Raw genomic sequence first — 15,608 nt, 5'->3', positions numbered from 1 at the left:
AGTGTAACTGTCTGTTTCCCTAGACTAACACATCAGGCTGCTCTTAGAAGGCTGGTATAAAGCTAAGAAAATTGTCCCCATTTTCTTCTCCTTTGAGAGCTAGCTGGTGAGCCCCCATCTGCTGCTCTGAACTGGACTCTGAATTCTTCTCCAGACAGCTTCACCTGAGTCCCCCTAGGCTGCAGCCCCTGTCTCAGTGGACATATGGCCTTGCTGGGACAGGAAGGTGGTGATGGAGGTGAAGATGATGGAGGTGGCAATGATGCAGCGATGGTGGTGGCGATGGTAGTGGTGGTGGTACGGCTGGAGATGATGGTGATGACGGAGATGATGGCAATGGTGGTGGGGTGGCACTGATGGTGGTAGGGATGGAGATGATGGTGATTGGCAGCGGTGGTGGTGGTGATGGTGGTGGTGGTGGAGGTGACGGTGATGGAGGTGGTGATGGAGGTGATGGCGGTAATGGAGGGGACTGTGGGAGAGTCGGTCGGTGGGCTCATGCCGCCATCTGGTGGTAATGACTGAGTATTACATGGAGTCTCGCTCTCCCTGCCCCCAGCTAGGTGTGAATTGTATGTTGACATATTTTTGTTATGAATACACATGAAAAATGACAGTTTTCTGTGCTACTTAGCTGCTAATGATCGAACAGGAAAAAAAATAACTGCTTTGGCTCTGCCGTTGGACTGGAAAATATGGTAACAGTCCAGGGAGAGCCGCCCCACTCCTGCAGTGCGGTTCCCTAACTGTGCCCTGCTCCCAGCCCAGGATCCGGTCGTGGCTGTGGCCGAGGATGGCCGGGAGAAGCCGAAGCTGCCAAAGGAGAGAGAGGAGCTGGAGCAGGCCCAGATCAAGGGGCCCGTGGATGTGCCTGGACGGGAAGATGGCAAGGAGGCACAGGAGGAGGCACAGCTTGATCGCCCTGGGCAAGGTACTGGGCACTGGCCGGGGGTGGGGACGGGAAAGGGGGCCCCAGGTCCTCCTTTGCAGGCCGGACACCCTGCGGCGTGGCTCTCCGGGCTATGTGTGTGTTTTTCCCTTCAGCCCAGCCTAAGTTCTGGTCATTTTTGTTTTCTGTGCCTTTCAATTCAGATGAATGTCCTGCCCCTCCCAGAGCAACTTGTTTGCAGCTGCCCCTGTTGTAACTTTAGCGTCAACTGCGCTTGACCAGGCAGCAGGGGGGCCAGTGGGGAGGTGGTATCTGTTAGCCTGTGTCACACTGTTGGGAGCCAGAACCCAGGGAAGAACCCAGTTCAGATTCCCTGGGAAGGGAAGGAGGGGCCTCAGCCTGACCCCATCTGTGTACCCCGTGTCCTTGCAGGGATTGCCATGCCTGTGGGCGAGGCCCACCGCCACGAGCCTCCTGTTCCTCACGACAAGGTGGTGGTAGATGAAGGCCAAGACCGAGAGGTGCCAGAAGAGAACAAACCTCCATCCAGACACGCAGGCGGAAAGGCTCCAGGAGTCCAAGGCCAGATGGCACCGCCTTTGCCCGACTCAGAAAGAGAGAAATGGGAGCCGGAGCAGGGAGAGTTTGGGAAGAGGCCTGGACAGGCCCAGGCCGTGGAGGAAGCAGGCGATCTTCCTGAAGATCCCCAGAAAGTTCCAGAAGCAGATGGTCAGCCAGCTGTCCAGCCTGCAAAGGAAGACCTGGGGCCAGGAGACAGGGACCTGCATCCCCAGCCCCAGGCAGTGCTGTCTGAGCAGCAGAATGCCCTGGCAGTGGGTGAAGGGGAAAAGGCCAATGGGGTGCCGCCACCAGGCAATGCCGCCAGGGATACAGGGCAGCCCGCAGAGGACAGCGACCATGGTGGGTGTCAACCTGGGCTCCTGTGGGACGACGCTTCCCTCTCGGGCTAGGGAGGCTGGGCAGGGGCAGCAGAATCGATGGCTCCTCCCTCAGGCCCCAGTCTCTCGCCCTGCTCCAGATTAGCATGCAAATGGAGCGGCCGGCAGCTGGTGGGGATAGGAAGAGGCTGGTGGCTGACAGCTACTGTAATATCTGTCACACAGTTGTTTGCCAGACCACTAAATGTCAGGTGCCGCGCTGTGCTCGTGTGTCTGCGCACACACGGGGGGTGGCGCGGGGGGCGCCTGACAGGTAACACGTTGTTAAGTGCCCATCTAAGAGCTGCTTAGGACGGTTCTTGCATTTTAATTGCGAACGCAGTTAACATTGGCTCATTGCCACAAGCCTATGAGGTTGTTAAATTTTTTTTTATTGCTTCGCTAGTAATCATCAGGTTGAATATAAACTGTGCTGACGGGGGTGTCTCTTTAGAAACATCTGCCACCTCCTTTTGTCCCTCCCTTGCCTTCTGTCCCCACCCCCGAATCCTCCCTTGACTTTCCTGCAAAACCTTCTGAGTCTTCACCGTGTGTGCAGGTGGGAAGCCTCCCCTCCCAGCAGAGAAGCCGGCTCCGGGGGCCGGGCTGCCGCCTGAGCCTCGAGAGCAGAGGGACGTGGAGCGAGCGGGTGGAGACCAGGCGGCCAGCCAGCTGGAAGGTAAGGCCTTGGCCCCACAGCTGCCCGCCTCAGGCCCAGGGAGCAGCAGCCCCTCCCCCAGCCCTGGGGTGATGCCCAGGTCATCCCAGGGAGCCCTGTCAGGCACCCTTCTCTTTCCAGCCGTCTGCTAAGCAGACCCCTCGGATAGCTTCCTGCTCCCTTCCCATCAGCAGCTGGCTTTCTGGGAACGTTTTATCCCTCCCTGGGAACGTTTTATCTCCCTTACTCCCTTTAAAACACCCGCAGCATTGTCACCTGGCTTGTGATTACCATTTTGTCTCATTTTAAAGCAGGTTTGTTAGCAGTTCTAACACTCTCAGTATTTAAAGCCAGGCAGGTGTGGGCATACCTGCACCCAGATGTGGTTTATTTTAAGTCTGTGCCCCGAGGGGACCCGGCTTGCGAGTGGCTGCACCCACCCTGGTCCTAGCAGAGCCCCGGCCCAGAGTGCTGCTCCCACACCCTCGGCCCTCGGAGCTCAGCTGTGTTCATCGGCAGGGATCTGTCACTTGTCCCTCCAGGAAGGCTCCTCATGCCTTTGCTCTCCTGAGAATAAAACTTACTGTGACTCCTCCTCCAGACTTCCTGCCCCTTGGGTTCCAGCTGTTGGCTTTTGCGGCCCCTCCTTGTGACCTCACGCAGTTGGGTGGCAGCAGCCCCCTCTGTGGGCCTGCTGGGGACAGGCTTCTGTGCCATGTCCTCTCCCAGGCTGGGGGTCCACTCACCCTCTGAGGGTGTGTGGCTGCGCCCCCGCTCGCCAAAAGTCATGTACATTTGGTGGCAGCGTCCAAGCCTTCTCTCAGGATGGTCAGCCCTGCCCCATGCGGGGTCCACGTGTGCCCCGGCATTGAGAGGGTCTGTTCCAGGGATCTGTATGGGGGTCACAGGGCACAGCCGCTCCAGCCTCCTGAGCCAAGCCCCTGGGAGCAGGTGTGGGAGCTCTGGGCCAGCCTTGGCGCGGGCACCTCCCAGGGCATTTGTAAGACACGCACTTCCTGCCCGCGCCTCTTGCCCTGTGGCCTCAGGACAGCCGGTCCGAGGGAGGGCGGGTGCAGCAGCCATGTCCCAGTGGCCTCAGGACAGCCGGTCCAAGGGATGGGGTGCAGCAGCCATGTCCCAGTGGCCTCAGGACAGCCGGTCCGAGGGAGGGGGTGCGGCAGCCATGTCCCGGTGGCCTCAGGACAGCCGGTCCGAGGGAGGGGGTGCGGCAGCCATGTCCCGGTGGCCTCAGGACAGCCGGTCCGAGGGAGGGGGTGCGGCAGCCATGTCCGGTGGCCTCAGGACAGCCGGTCCGAGGGAGGGGGTGCGGCAGCCATGTCCCGGTGGCCTCAGGACAGCCGGTCGAGGGAGGGGGTGCGGCAGCCATGTCCCGGTGGCCTCAGGACAGCCGGTCCGAGGGAGGGGGTGCGGCAGCCATGTCCCGGTGGCCTCAGGACAGCCGGTCCGAGGGAGGGGGTGCGGCAGCCATGTCCCAGTGGCTGCGGCCTGGCTTCTCATGGGTGCAGCTCGCCCTCCTTGCACCTGCAGCGCGGAAGACAGAGCCGAAAGGTGTCCCTGGGCTTCCGGAGCTTTGAGCTGCTTCAGAAGTTCGCACATGTGGGATTTTGTCTCAGGTTTTAGTCAGCCCGTATTTTTTGATTCCAATTCCTATGCTCTGTTACCTGAACCTGTTTGATTCTTTTGATTTTCTTCTTTCTGAAAAAGACTTTTCATGGTTTCCTATTCTGCTTTTCTTCCGTATGCCTCTCGACGGGACGAACAGCTGAGATTAAAAAGATAGTAGCAGGTACGAACCCAAAGGAGTGTGCTGAAGTAAAGAGCGCGCCTGGAGGGCCTCAGACCTGCGCGCAGCCCCTCGGCGGCACACCTGCCCCAGGACAGCCCTGCATGGGGACACGTGTCAGGCCCCAGACCCAGGCTCAGCCGCAGCCCTCAGGCGGGGTCCCAATGCCCACTCTGCTCCCTTGTGTTATAAATGCCGTCGTCCTTCTTAGCCCTGCTGTGGCCTTGCCTGTCATCAGCGGGCAGGCTGCTTAGGGCACCAGCCAAGGCGGGGCGCTGCCTGCGCTGCTGCGTCATGGGCCGCCTTGAGAGATCTGTGTGGGTCTCAATAGGTGGGTGGCTCCGTGCCTTCTGCAGTCCGGTCCCTGTGGTGTTGGTGGGCTCTGGCTGTAGGAACAGCCTGTCTCCTCCACAGTGCTTCACATGTGTCCCGTGTGGCTTCTGGCTGGACGTGGCAAGGCTCCTTCCTCCCTCCCCCTCTTTTTCCCCCTCTTCCTCTTCTCCTCCCTCTTTTTCCTTCCCTCCTCCTCCCTCTTCTTCCCTCCTTCCTTCTCCCTCCTCTTCCCTCCTTACCCCTCCTCTTCCCTCTTTCCTCCTCCTCCCTCCTCTTCCCTCCTCCCTTGTCCTCCTCTTCCCTCGCCTTCCTTCTTCTCCCTCCTCCTTTCTCCCTCCTCCCCCTCCCCCTCCTCCCTTCTGTCTCCTCGTCTTTCCTCCTCTTCCCAGCACCAGGCCCAGGGCTAGTCCTTCGGGGAGCAAGTGAGGCCGTGGTGCCTGCCCTTTCGAAACCCTGTCCTGGAGTACGGGGAGGTGTCGCCAGCACGTGGGATCTCGTCCTTGTACCATTGACCATTCCGTGGTTGAGCCCTGCAGCACCCAGGGCAAGAGCGTGGCCCATGGCCGAGGTGGCTGGTCTGCTGCCTGCACTTCCTCGTGTGAAAGGAGGTTTGCAGGAGACCTGCTCTGCCCGTCATGGTCTTTCGCTGCTGGCAGGCGTCTGGCCCGGGGTGCTAGCAGGGAGCAGGAGCTGCCGCTCGAGGGCCGGCCCCATGGCCCTTATCTCCTTGGAGCCGGCCCTGTCCCCAACATGCAGGGGTCTGGGTGAGGCCCAGGGCTGCATTCCTAGGAGAATGCTGACCCTGCGCTTCTCTGGCTGGTCAAGGTGTCACTGGGGAGGCTGGGCCGGCGCGTCAGTCTGTGTCTGGCATGCAGGGGCCCTCCCTGAGATATCTGCTCTCACCACTCGCAAAACATCCTTCTTGCTCCTGGATTGAACTTTTATGCCTGACAGCCCCAACCCATCATTTTTCAAAGCTTCCTATAATAATTTGGAAATGTGTTATAAAAATTACATAATTCACGGCCGCTTGCAACAAATAACTGGCCAGGCCGGGTGCGGTGGCTCAAGCCTATAATCCCAGCACTTTGGGAGGCCGAGACGGGCGGATCACAAGGTCAGGAGATCGAGACCATCCTGGCTAACACGGTGAAACCCCGTCTCTACTAAAAAATACAAAAAACTAGCCGGGCGAGGTGGTGGGCGCCTGTAGTCCCAGCTACTCGGGAGGCTGAGGCAGGAGAATGGCGTGAACCCGGGAGGTGGAGCTTGCAGTGAGCTGAGATCCGGCCACTGCACTCTAGCCTGGGCGACAGAGTGAGACTCCGTCAAAAAAAAAAAACAAAACAAATAACTGGCCAGTGCTGAAGCGAGTCAGACCAGGTGCTCCTGCAGCAAGTGTGTGCCAGCTATAACCTGGGCAGGCCTATCCTCTGGCCCTTGCTGCCGTAACCAGCTCTTAACGCTGGCCGCACCAGGGCTCCCCATCACGCAGGACCTGCCCAGAATTTCCACAGCAGATGGTGTTCAGGAGTGGTGGTCAGGACGGCTGGCCGGGGCCTCACTGACGCTCCAGCTCCCATGCTCCCCTTAAAAGAAGACAGCTTTTATTTGTTTTTAAAATTCTCATCTCGGAGGAAACTTTCTAAAAGTACCAATATTCTTTTCAAAACATAGCTTACAGTTTTTCTTTTCTTTTTTTTTTTTTGAGACAGGGTCTCGCTTTGTTGCCCAGGCTGGAGTGCAGTGGTGTGATCACAGCTCACTGCAGCCTCAACCTCCTGGGTTCAAGTGATCCTCGGGCCTCTGCCTCCTGAGTAGCTGGGAGTACAGACGCCTGTCACCACACCCTGATAATTTTTATTTTTATGTTTTTTTTGTGTGTGTGGAGATGGGGGGTCTTGCTATGTTTCCCAGGCTAGTCTCTACCTCCTGGGCTCAAGCGATCTGCCTGCCTCGGCCTCCCAAATTGCTGGGATTACAGGCATGAGCCACCGTGCCCGGGCTTATTTTCTTACATACTTGTCCTGGAACAACTAAATGTGTAAAGTGGAAAAAAAAAAAAAAAGAAAAACCCACCCAGCCCAGATAACCATCTCTGACATTCTGGCACATTCCTTTTGACTCCGTGTTGCTCTGGACACTCATTTTCATGGACAACAAGCAGGCTTGCTGGGGTCCTGCCAGGTGCGGCTGCGGCATAGCCAGTGGGAGAACTGATGCAGCAGAGTGGCTGGCTGGCGGGAGAGGCCATCCCGGGTGGGCTTCCAGGGGCAGTCAGGGCGCAGCCTCTCCCGGGCCCTCGGACCTGCGTGTCTCGCTGCGCTGTCCAGGTTTCATGGTCACGGTCATGACGAGTGTCACCAGTGGCCAGCGTTCGGGCGCACTCCCTGCAGGTGACCTGTGTGTGGCCTTGCTGTGGGCACAGTCCTTGGCCCAGCACGGTGCATGAGCAGCCCCGGCACCCTCTGACTGTGTGCTTTCCAAACCCAGAGGCTGGCAGGGCAGAGATGCTGGACCACGCCGTCCTGCTTCAGGTGATCAAAGAACAGCAGGTGCAGCAAAAGCGCTTGCTTGACCAGCAGGAGAAGCTGCTGGCGGTGATCGAGGAGCAGCACAAGGAGATCCACCAGCAGAGGCAGGAGGATGAGGAGGACAAGCCCAGGCAGGGTAGGCTGGGCCGGCAGATGGAGTGGGGTGGGGCCGGGCAGGGGGTCTCCTGCCGTCGTCATGCGGCTGGGTCTGAGGCTCGGTGGCCTCAAGTCCTGAGGGTGAGGGTGGGTTTTGGTTCCCAGTGCCCAGTGTTGCTTGTTCTTTTGGGCCCCCACTGGCAGCCTGTGTTCAGTGCTGTGGCTCAGTTGATGGCCGACTTCATTTGCAGTGGAGGTGCATCCAGAGCCTGGGGCGGCGGTGCCCAGAGGCCAGGAGGCCCCCGAAGGCAAGGCCAGGGAGACGGTGGAGAATCTGCCTCCCCTGCCTTTGGACCCTGTCCTCAGAGCTCCCGGGGGCCGCCCCGCTCCATCCCAGGACCTTAACCAACGTTCCCTGGAGCACCCTGAGGGGCCTGCGGGCAGAGACCCTGCTGGCCCTCCTGATGGCGGCCCTGACACAGAGCCTCGGGCAGCCCAGGCCAAGCCGAGAGATGGCCAGAAGGATGCCGCCCCCGGGGCAGCTGGCACAGTGAAGGGGCTCCCCAAGGGCCCAGAGCAGGTGCCCGTGCCAGACCCCGCCAGGGAAGCCAGGGGTCCAGAGGAGCGCCTTGCAGAGGAATTCCCCGGGCAAAGTCAGGACGTTACTGGCGGTGGTTCCCAAGACAGGAAAAAACCTGGGAAGGAGGTGGCAGCCACTGGCACCGGCATTCTGAAGGAAGCCAGCTGGCTCGTGGCAGAGCCAGGAGCAGAGACGGGAGACACTCGCATGGAGCCCAAGCAGATGAGCCGAGACCTGGGCCTTGCAGCAGACCTGGACCTGCCCGGCAGGGCGGGAGGAGCGGCCGCACAGCCCCAGGCTGTGGTCCACCAGCTGGAACCGCGGGTCATCTCTGACGGCGAGCAGGACGGACAGCAGGGCCACCGGCGGGACCATGGCGGTCACCTGGAGATGAGAAAGGAGGTCCACGGCGGGGACCATGTGCCTGTGTCACATGAGCAGCCGAGAGGCAGGGAGGACGCTGCTGTCCAGGAGACCAGGCAGAGGCCAGAGCCAGAGCTGGGGCCCAAACGAGCTGTCCCGGGGGCCCAGAGGCCGGACAATGCCAAGCCTAACCGGGACCTGAAACTGCAGGCTGGCTCTGACCTCCGGAGGCGACGGCGGGACCTTAGCCCTCGTGCAGAGGGCGAGCTGGCCCCGAGGGACGGGGTCATCATTGGCCTTAACCCCCTGCCTGACGTCCAGGTGAACAGCCTCCGTGGCGCCCTGGACGCCCAGCTCCGCCAGGCTGCGGGGGGAGCTCTGCAGGTGGTCCACAGCCGGCAGCTTAGACAGGCGCCTGGGGCTCTGGAGGAGTCCTAGCACCTGCTGCCCATGAGGGCCATGCCAGCTACTGTCTTCCCCGGCCAGCAGCGGGTCTTTCTCAGCTGCATCCCAGCCATACTCTGGAGGTCACACTCATCTATCCCCAGGGTTTCATGTCTGAGGCCCTCACCAAGTGTGAGTGAGACTATAAAAGATTCACTGTGGCATTGTTTCCAGAATGTTCTTGCTGTCGTTCTGTTGCAGCTCTTAGTCTGAGGTCCTCTAACCTCTAGACTCTGAGCTCACTCCAGTCTGTGAGGAGACATGGCCTCCGCTGCGAGCCGACCCGTGCACTCCCAGGCTCAGGCTGGGGAGCTGCTGCGTCTGCGGTCAGGCCTCCTGCTTCTGCCAAGGAGCACGCGTGGTCTTCAGGTTGAGCTCGGCCGTGCGTGGAGGAGCACATGGCTGCTGATGGTCCCAGCACAGGCTACCGTGAGAGCCAGCGTCCAACCCCAAACTTGCAGCGACTCCGAATTATAACTGTTTACCGATGTTTCCCACAGTGTGGCAGGAAGTTTTGAATAAACACTTTTGCCTTTGCTCAGCCTCGGTGGATGCTGTTTGGTGTCCGGGAAGCACAGGGAACGGGCCGGACTCGTGAGCGGGACATCCAGGGACACTCCTCTTGGTTGGCCCAGCCCTCCATGGTCTGTGTTTTGCAAAATCCAGTTGTGGCTTTTTTTTAAAAAGTAAAAAACACCACTGATACCTGATTAGTGAAGTTGGGGGAGTGACTGAAAGTCTGAGGCCAGCTCAGGGTTCCACATGTATAAAGCAGAGGCCAGAGGTCACGAGGGAACAGTGCCATGACCTGAGCATCGCAGTGACTGGACACGAGACGCAGCACAGCCCCAGAGAGACCCTGTGAGCAGGCAGAAACCACCTGGTGCCAGGAGGTTGTCCAGCTCCCAGGGCCAGGCCGACATGCATGCTGCCTCGTGTCCAGGACAAGCTCCACAGCCCTCTTGCCTGGCCGGGGAGAGGAGGTGCTGCTGTGTCCAAGCACGTGTGGATGGGGACTGCGTCCCTGAGTCTGCGTCGGCTCGTCCTCTGGGGAGCTTGCGCCCTGACCCTGCCACTAAGGGCGGAGGGCCAGGGCCTGGGTCTGGGGGACCCATGTTGGTGAAGGGTCTCTGCACGGAGGGCCGGGCCTCGGCCTCTGGCGGTGTCTTCTACTTGCACCTTTTGATATCCTTTGGCTTTTTATTGTAGTTTCTTACCTTGAAGGATGTCACTGGGCAGCCTGAAGACTAGAAATTTTTTTCTTTTGAGACAGAGTCTCACTCTGTCGTCCAGGCTGGAGTGCAGTGGCACAATCTCAGCTCATTGCAACCTCTGCCTCCCGGGTTCAAGCAATTCTCTTGCCTCAGCCTCCCTAGTATCTGGGACTGCAGGCAAGTGCCACCACGTCCAGCTAATTTTTTTTTTTTTTTTTGTATTTTTAGTAGAGACCGGGATTCACCATGTTGGCCAGGCTGGTCTCGAACTCCTGACCTTGTGAACCACCCACCTCAGCCTCCCAAAGTGCTAGGATTACAGGCTTGAGCCGCGACGCCCGGCCTGAAGACTGGAAATATACTAGAGGGAAGCTTCTGGAGGCTGAGTGGTGACGCCTGTGGAGTCCCGGGGGCTGGGAGGAGGCTGCAGGGCCGGGGGCTGCGGGGCCAGGGGCTGGGAGGGGGCTGCGGGGCCAAGGGCACTGCTCAGCAGTTGGGAGGTACCCCGCCAAGGGGGTTCAGTCCTGGTCATTTCTGTCTTTCAGTCTCAATTAAAAACAGTTGGCCGGGTGCGGTGGCTCAAGCCTGTAATCCCAGCACTTTGGGAGGCCGAGGCAGGCGGATCACAAGGTCAGGAGATCAAGACCATCCTGGCGAACACGGTGAAACCCCGTCTCTACTAAAAATACAAAAAACTAGCCGGGCGAGGTGGCGGGCGCCTGTAGTCCCAGCTACTCGGGAGGCTGAGGCAGGAGAATGGCATGAACCCGGGAGGCGGAGCTTGCAGTGAGCTGAGATCTGGCCAGTGCACTCCAGCTTGGGTGACAGAGCAAGCAAGACTCTGTCTCAAAAAAAAAAAAAAGAAAAAAAAAACAGTTCCAAATGAACCACTGCTCAGTGGTAAAACGCCTTCTGGACATTCCCCTCAGATTGGAACTCCATTTGTTAAATTGCTCAAAGTGAGATTTTCATTCTGGCTGGATTTCCCCAAATATCTTGCCGTGACCCAGTTTTCTTTTTCTTTGGAGGTTATTCCACCCTCCCTGCTTTCTGCTGAGATGGCTGCTGTTGGAGCGGGCTGCCCTCAGCCAACACAGAGGCATCCGTGACAGCTGTGCCTCTGCTGTCGCCCGTCCCACTGCACCCCGGAGTCCCTACACCCCCAGCCACAGGCAGGGTCACCCGCCCCCATGCACACTTCCTTGTTCCTGCCCACCCCCAGCCCAGGTGGCAGCCCCTCAGGGAAGGAAAGAGAAACTTCTTTCCCCAGACCCCTCCCAGACCCCTGGGTGGGGCCTCTCAGAACAACACAGAGGGGCCCCGGGGCCGGGCTGCGCTTTCTGACCAACCACAGGCTGCTCCTGTCTGGTCAGTCCTGGTGCAGGTCACTGGGCCATGGAGCCTACCTCTGGGGGCTCAGTTCCAGAGCAGAGCCGCAGGGATAGTGCTGCCCCGTTGCCGGTGGTACTTCTGTGCGGGAACACACTTGCACAGCACGCTGGCCGAGGGACGGACTGAGTGGAGCTCAGCCCTCCAAGAACTTCCGGCATCGCCTGAGAGCCAAGGCATTTGCTGTGGCTTGAATGTGTCCCCTCCAAAATCCAGGAGTTGCCTAAGTGATAGTATCAACAGGTGACTAGGCTATGGGCTCCCTCCTTGCTCCTATGATTAAGAGCCTTATAAAAGGACTGGGCGCAGTGGCTCACGCCTGTAATCCCAGCACTTTGGGAGGCTGAGGTGGGTGGATCACCAGGTCAGGAGATGGAGACCATCCTGGCTAACACAGTGAAACCCCGTCTCTACTAAAAATAAAAAAAATTAGCTGGGCGTGGTGGCGGGTGCCTGTAGTCCCAGCTACTTGGGGTGCTGGGGCAGGAGAATGGCGTGAACCCGGGAGGCAGAGCTTGCAGTGAGCCAAGATTGTGCCACTGCACGCCAGCCTGGGCAACAGAGCGAGACTCTGTCTCAAAAAAAAAAAAAAAAAAAAAGCCTTATACAAGAGGCTGCACGCAGCATGCAGGTCATTTGCTCTCTTGCCCCTCCGCCTTCTCCAGCATGAGGACGCGGCACAAAGGCCCTCCCCAGACACCAGTGCCTGGATCTCGGGGCTTTGCAGCCTGCAGAGCTGTGAGAAACCAGGCTGTTCTTTGTAAATCACCCAGTCTCAGGGCTTTGTTAGGGCAGCAGGATGTCCGAAGTGCACCTGAAGTAGTTAGAGCTCTGCACTGTCCCTGCAGTGCGGAAACAGCAGAACTCCTCCCCCTTCCCTTCGCCTGCTCCCTGCCCCTCCCCCACTCCCCCTCAGCTTCCTGAGCTGTCAATCGATGTGGTGCTGAGATCCAGTCACTCAGGGAGGAAGGTTTGGAAGGAAAAAGAAAATTTGGAGTGGCAGAAAAGACGGTGTCCCCAGGAGGTCTGAGAGCTGAGTTTGGAGGTGCGGGCCACACTGGGCCACAGAGAGTCTGGCAGGTCTGTCACCACCTCACACACGGGGTGAAGGACAGCAAGGGGGAGTGCTGGGAAGACAGGTCTGTGGGCGGGACGGGAGGCTGGATTTGGAGGGAGAAGATGCAGGAAGCTCTGCCAATGAATTGCCAGAGAACGGAGGAGAGGGTGTGACAGGGCTAAGAAAAGGACGTTTGTGCAGTGAGGCTCGCTCATGGATGAGTGCTGGGCACACGTGAAGAGGAAGGCAGGGTGGGGGCAGCCAGCCCTGCACGCTGGGGAGGCGGGTCGGGTGGGTCATGCCAGCACACGACGTGAGTCTCTGGCCTGTGCACGGATGGGCTGTGGTGGCTTCACCCCAGCACTCTGGTCTGGATTTCTGTGGTTCCCAAGATGTGACACTATCCTGGCCCTTGGGACACAATCCAGCGCTCTGGCCTGGCTCCTGCAGACCCACCACCCAGATCAGACCACAGGGCATTTGGCCCTTAGGGGAAACCAGGCTAATTCTGGGGTAGCATCTGTAGGAGGAAACATGGAGGAACAGACCTCGGCCTACGGGCTCAGCTGCTAGCACGGGCCTGGGGGCAGGTGCAGGCTGCAGCCCCATGACAGTGCGACCTCCACAGCCCGAGCAGGGCGCTCTCAAAGCAGTCCCCGCCACGCCCTGCAGGTGGCGCTCAGGCCCCACGGACTCCCAGGTCTCAAGGTCAACAAGTGCCTGGGCAGCATCAGGATGTGACCCTTCTCACCTTAGTTTTAGGTCACGTGATGTGACAGGGAGGGGGAACGAGAGGCAGGTGCCATCAGTGACGTACCTGGGCTGCTGAGGGGAGCGACCAACCCCACACAGGAGGGGCAGTGGCTGCTGGTGCTCTACACAGGCCCCTCTCGGAGACTCAGGCCCTTTTGTGAAGAGCCCCCGCCCTGCCCCGTGTCCAGGAAAGCCACCTGCGAGGACCCTGCCCCACGGAATGTCCCCTCGTGGTGCTGACGTCCTTGTCTTTGGTGTGTGCTGTATACCTATAGCGAGATCTGCAGGCTTCACCAGATTCACATTAAATACCTTAGTGAGAATGTTTTAAAATGGGGGCCTTGAGGCAGGGTGTCCCCAAGTCCCAGCCCTTCCAGTTTTGGGGGAAAGGCTTTGGGCCCCCCCATTCCACCTCGGAGAGGCCAAGACCCACATGTCACAGTCTGCACACAGTAAGCCCCAGGCTGCAGGACTTAACGGAGTCTTTATCGTGGCTTCCATTACATCTTACTCTAACTCAGATTTACAGACACAACACTGGAAAACCAATTCCTGCTCTACCCACGCCTCAACTTGTTAAGAAGAAGAAACACAGGATCTAACACCCAGGAACGTCACATCTTCGCCATTCCCACTTCCTTTCTGCCCTAGGCATTCAATGTGTGCCACGAGGGGCCATCAGGATGAGGGCACCGCACCCACGGCAGCAGACAGGTGTGAAGCTGAGTCCCTCCTAACAGCCTCGCTCCAGCGTCTTCTTGGCCTGCAAGATAAAGTGTTTTGTCTGAATGGCTTGCTTCCAAGTTAGATATGGCTCAAAAGAAAGCTACCACACTAAATGTCGTGTTCTATGCAAATACGTTACAGAGAACGTGGTGCTGGCATGTGGTGGGGGCTCAACTGGTTGGAGCCTGGGCCCCAAGGGCCAGTTCTCTGGGCCACTTGTCCATGGGACAAGGGCCTCATGGCACTGTCATGGAACTCACTGCTGCACCCTCCTCTGAACCCCCACCAGACGCCACATTGGAACCCAAGCTCTCATAAAGGGAAAGCAAGAGCCCCCAAACTTTTTTTTTTTTTGAGATGCAGTCTCGCTTTGTCGCCCAGGCTGGAGTACGGTGGCGCAATCTCGGCTCACTGCAACCTCCACCTCCCAGGTTCAAGTGATCTTCCACCTCAGCCTCCAAGTAGCTGGGACTACATCACCAGGCCCGGCTAATTTTTTTTTTTTTTTGTAGAGACGGGGTCTCCGTATGTTGCCCAGGCTGGTCTCAAACTTCTAGGCTGAAGCCATTCACCCGCCTCAGCCTCCCAAAGCGGTAGGATTACAGGCGTGCGCCCCCGTACCCGGCAACAAGTGCAGCTTCTGATGAGTCACCCACCCCTGGATCCAAGGCTGCTAGGGCCGGGTAGGGATGAAGGCCATGGAGCTCTTGTTCAACTACCCTTTCTCTGGTCCAAATCTCCGGATTAATAGCTCCCAGTAAACAAGAGTCAGCACTGGCATCAAGGCCTACCCCAGATACACTGAGGTGATACCCAGAGAGGCTGACACTTAGGGAACCAGCCTCAGAATGACTTAAAGCCCCCACGGGCAAGAAGCCCTATCGTGCCAGTTGTGAGGGTGGCTGGGGGTGCCCGGCAGGACAGGTGCTGAAGGAATCCACCACTGCAGCTGCACGGGGCGGGCTGCAAGTGAGGGAGATGAAGACCCGGAAGGTGCTGGGCACTTTCTGGGAGTCCTGTGTTGGGTCGATCCTGGCCTGATACCCCTTGGCGGCAGTGCTAACACGAAAGCTTACGCGTTTTACCAGGCGCTTTAGTGCACATATTTCCCATTCTTTCTGAGGTTGGTGCCAGTCCCGTTTTACAAATACGCAGGGACAAGCCCTGGACGGCCGAGGTTTCGCGGGCTCGTCGGTGGCTCGGTGGTTTGGTCAGCCGGCGTCTAAAGCACGCGGCAGGCGCTCAAACCTTGAACCAACGGGAAAGCAAAGGAAAGCTGGGGTCCCCTGGATCTTGGAGGGGAAGGGCTAGGAGGGGCCCGCGCCCACCTACCGCGGCGGCGAAGCAGCTCCGCAGGGCCTCGAACTCCCGCGCGCAGAGGTCCTTGCTCAGGCGGCCGCCCGGGGCCGTGGAAGCCTGCACGCACCTGCCGTACGCCGCGGCCTGCGGAGGGGATGGGCGCGGGTCATGGGGTTCCTTGACCCCGTCACCGCCCTCCCTCCCAGTCACCTCCCCGCGCTGCTCCTCCTGTCCAGCAGCACTGGCCTGCCCGAGGCTCCTCACCTCGGCCCCGCAGGCGGCCAGCCGCTCGGGAAAAGCGCGGAGGCGGCTTCGCACGCGGCCCCACACAGCTCCGTTCACCGACATGAGCGGCTGTTCCAGCGCCCCTGGACGCCGTCATCTTAGGTCCATCCTCTTCCGGTGTCAAGCAGCTTGATAGGTCGGCGCTTCCGCCCATAACCTTTCCTGAGCGTCTTAATTGGCCAGAGCCCCTGCAATTGGCTCTTGTCCTAGTCTGTCTGTGCCCTGGGACTTCGGATTGGCCTAGGC

At 59.1% G+C, this 15,608-nt stretch overlaps 3 protein-coding genes across 7 annotated transcripts in view; 2 read left to right on the top strand and 1 right to left on the bottom strand.

The window, feature by feature from the left end:
• Positions 1 to 9,180, top strand: part of SLC38A10 (solute carrier family 38 member 10) — a 51,827-nt gene extending 42,647 nt beyond the window's left edge. For 3 of the 4 annotated variants that reach the window (XM_033182579.1, XM_033182581.1, XM_033182582.1), the window contains 6 exons: positions 764 to 931; positions 1,322 to 1,810; positions 2,387 to 2,506; positions 4,269 to 4,292; positions 7,116 to 7,292; positions 7,504 to 9,180. In XM_033182579.1, coding sequence (XP_033038470.1) covers positions 764 to 931; positions 1,322 to 1,810; positions 2,387 to 2,506; positions 4,269 to 4,292; positions 7,116 to 7,292; positions 7,504 to 8,633 — 2,108 coding nt within the window. In that variant the 3' untranslated portion in view covers positions 8,634 to 9,180. The remainder of the gene's footprint in view (positions 1 to 763; positions 932 to 1,321; positions 1,811 to 2,386; positions 2,507 to 4,268; positions 4,293 to 7,115; positions 7,293 to 7,503) is intronic. The other variant, XM_033182580.1, reaches the window with a different exon arrangement.
• On the top strand, positions 2,513 to 4,260 carry LOC117066818. The gene is made up of 2 exons (XM_033182583.1): positions 2,513 to 3,555; positions 3,607 to 4,260. Exons 1-2 carry the CDS (start codon positions 3,201 to 3,203, stop codon positions 4,179 to 4,181), a joined length of 930 nt encoding a protein of 309 aa, XP_033038474.1. The 5' UTR covers positions 2,513 to 3,200; the 3' UTR covers positions 4,182 to 4,260.
• A 4,337-nt stretch (positions 9,181 to 13,517) lies between the features above and the next one.
• Positions 13,518 to 15,540, bottom strand: NDUFAF8 (NADH:ubiquinone oxidoreductase complex assembly factor 8). Of its 2 annotated transcripts, none has more exons than XM_033182576.1 (3): positions 15,342 to 15,540; positions 15,107 to 15,221; positions 13,518 to 13,815 (listed from the first exon to the last, which is right to left on the bottom strand). In XM_033182576.1, exons 1-3 carry the CDS (start codon positions 15,423 to 15,425, stop codon positions 13,700 to 13,702), a joined length of 315 nt encoding a protein of 104 aa, XP_033038467.1. In that variant the 5' UTR covers positions 15,426 to 15,540; the 3' UTR covers positions 13,518 to 13,699. The 2 variants fall into 2 exon arrangements, with proteins under 2 accessions (XP_033038467.1, XP_033038469.1); XM_033182578.1 differs by having other exon boundaries at positions 15,111 to 15,221.
• Between the last annotated feature and the right edge of the window lie 68 nt (positions 15,541 to 15,608).

The sequence above is a fragment of the Trachypithecus francoisi genome, unplaced genomic scaffold (genome assembly GCF_009764315.1).
Source record: "Trachypithecus francoisi isolate TF-2019V2 unplaced genomic scaffold, Tfra_2.0 Lachesis_group20, whole genome shotgun sequence".
NCBI classification, from domain to species: domain Eukaryota; kingdom Metazoa; phylum Chordata; class Mammalia; order Primates; family Cercopithecidae; genus Trachypithecus; species Trachypithecus francoisi.
This window is presented reverse-complemented; position numbering and strand designations above follow the sequence as displayed.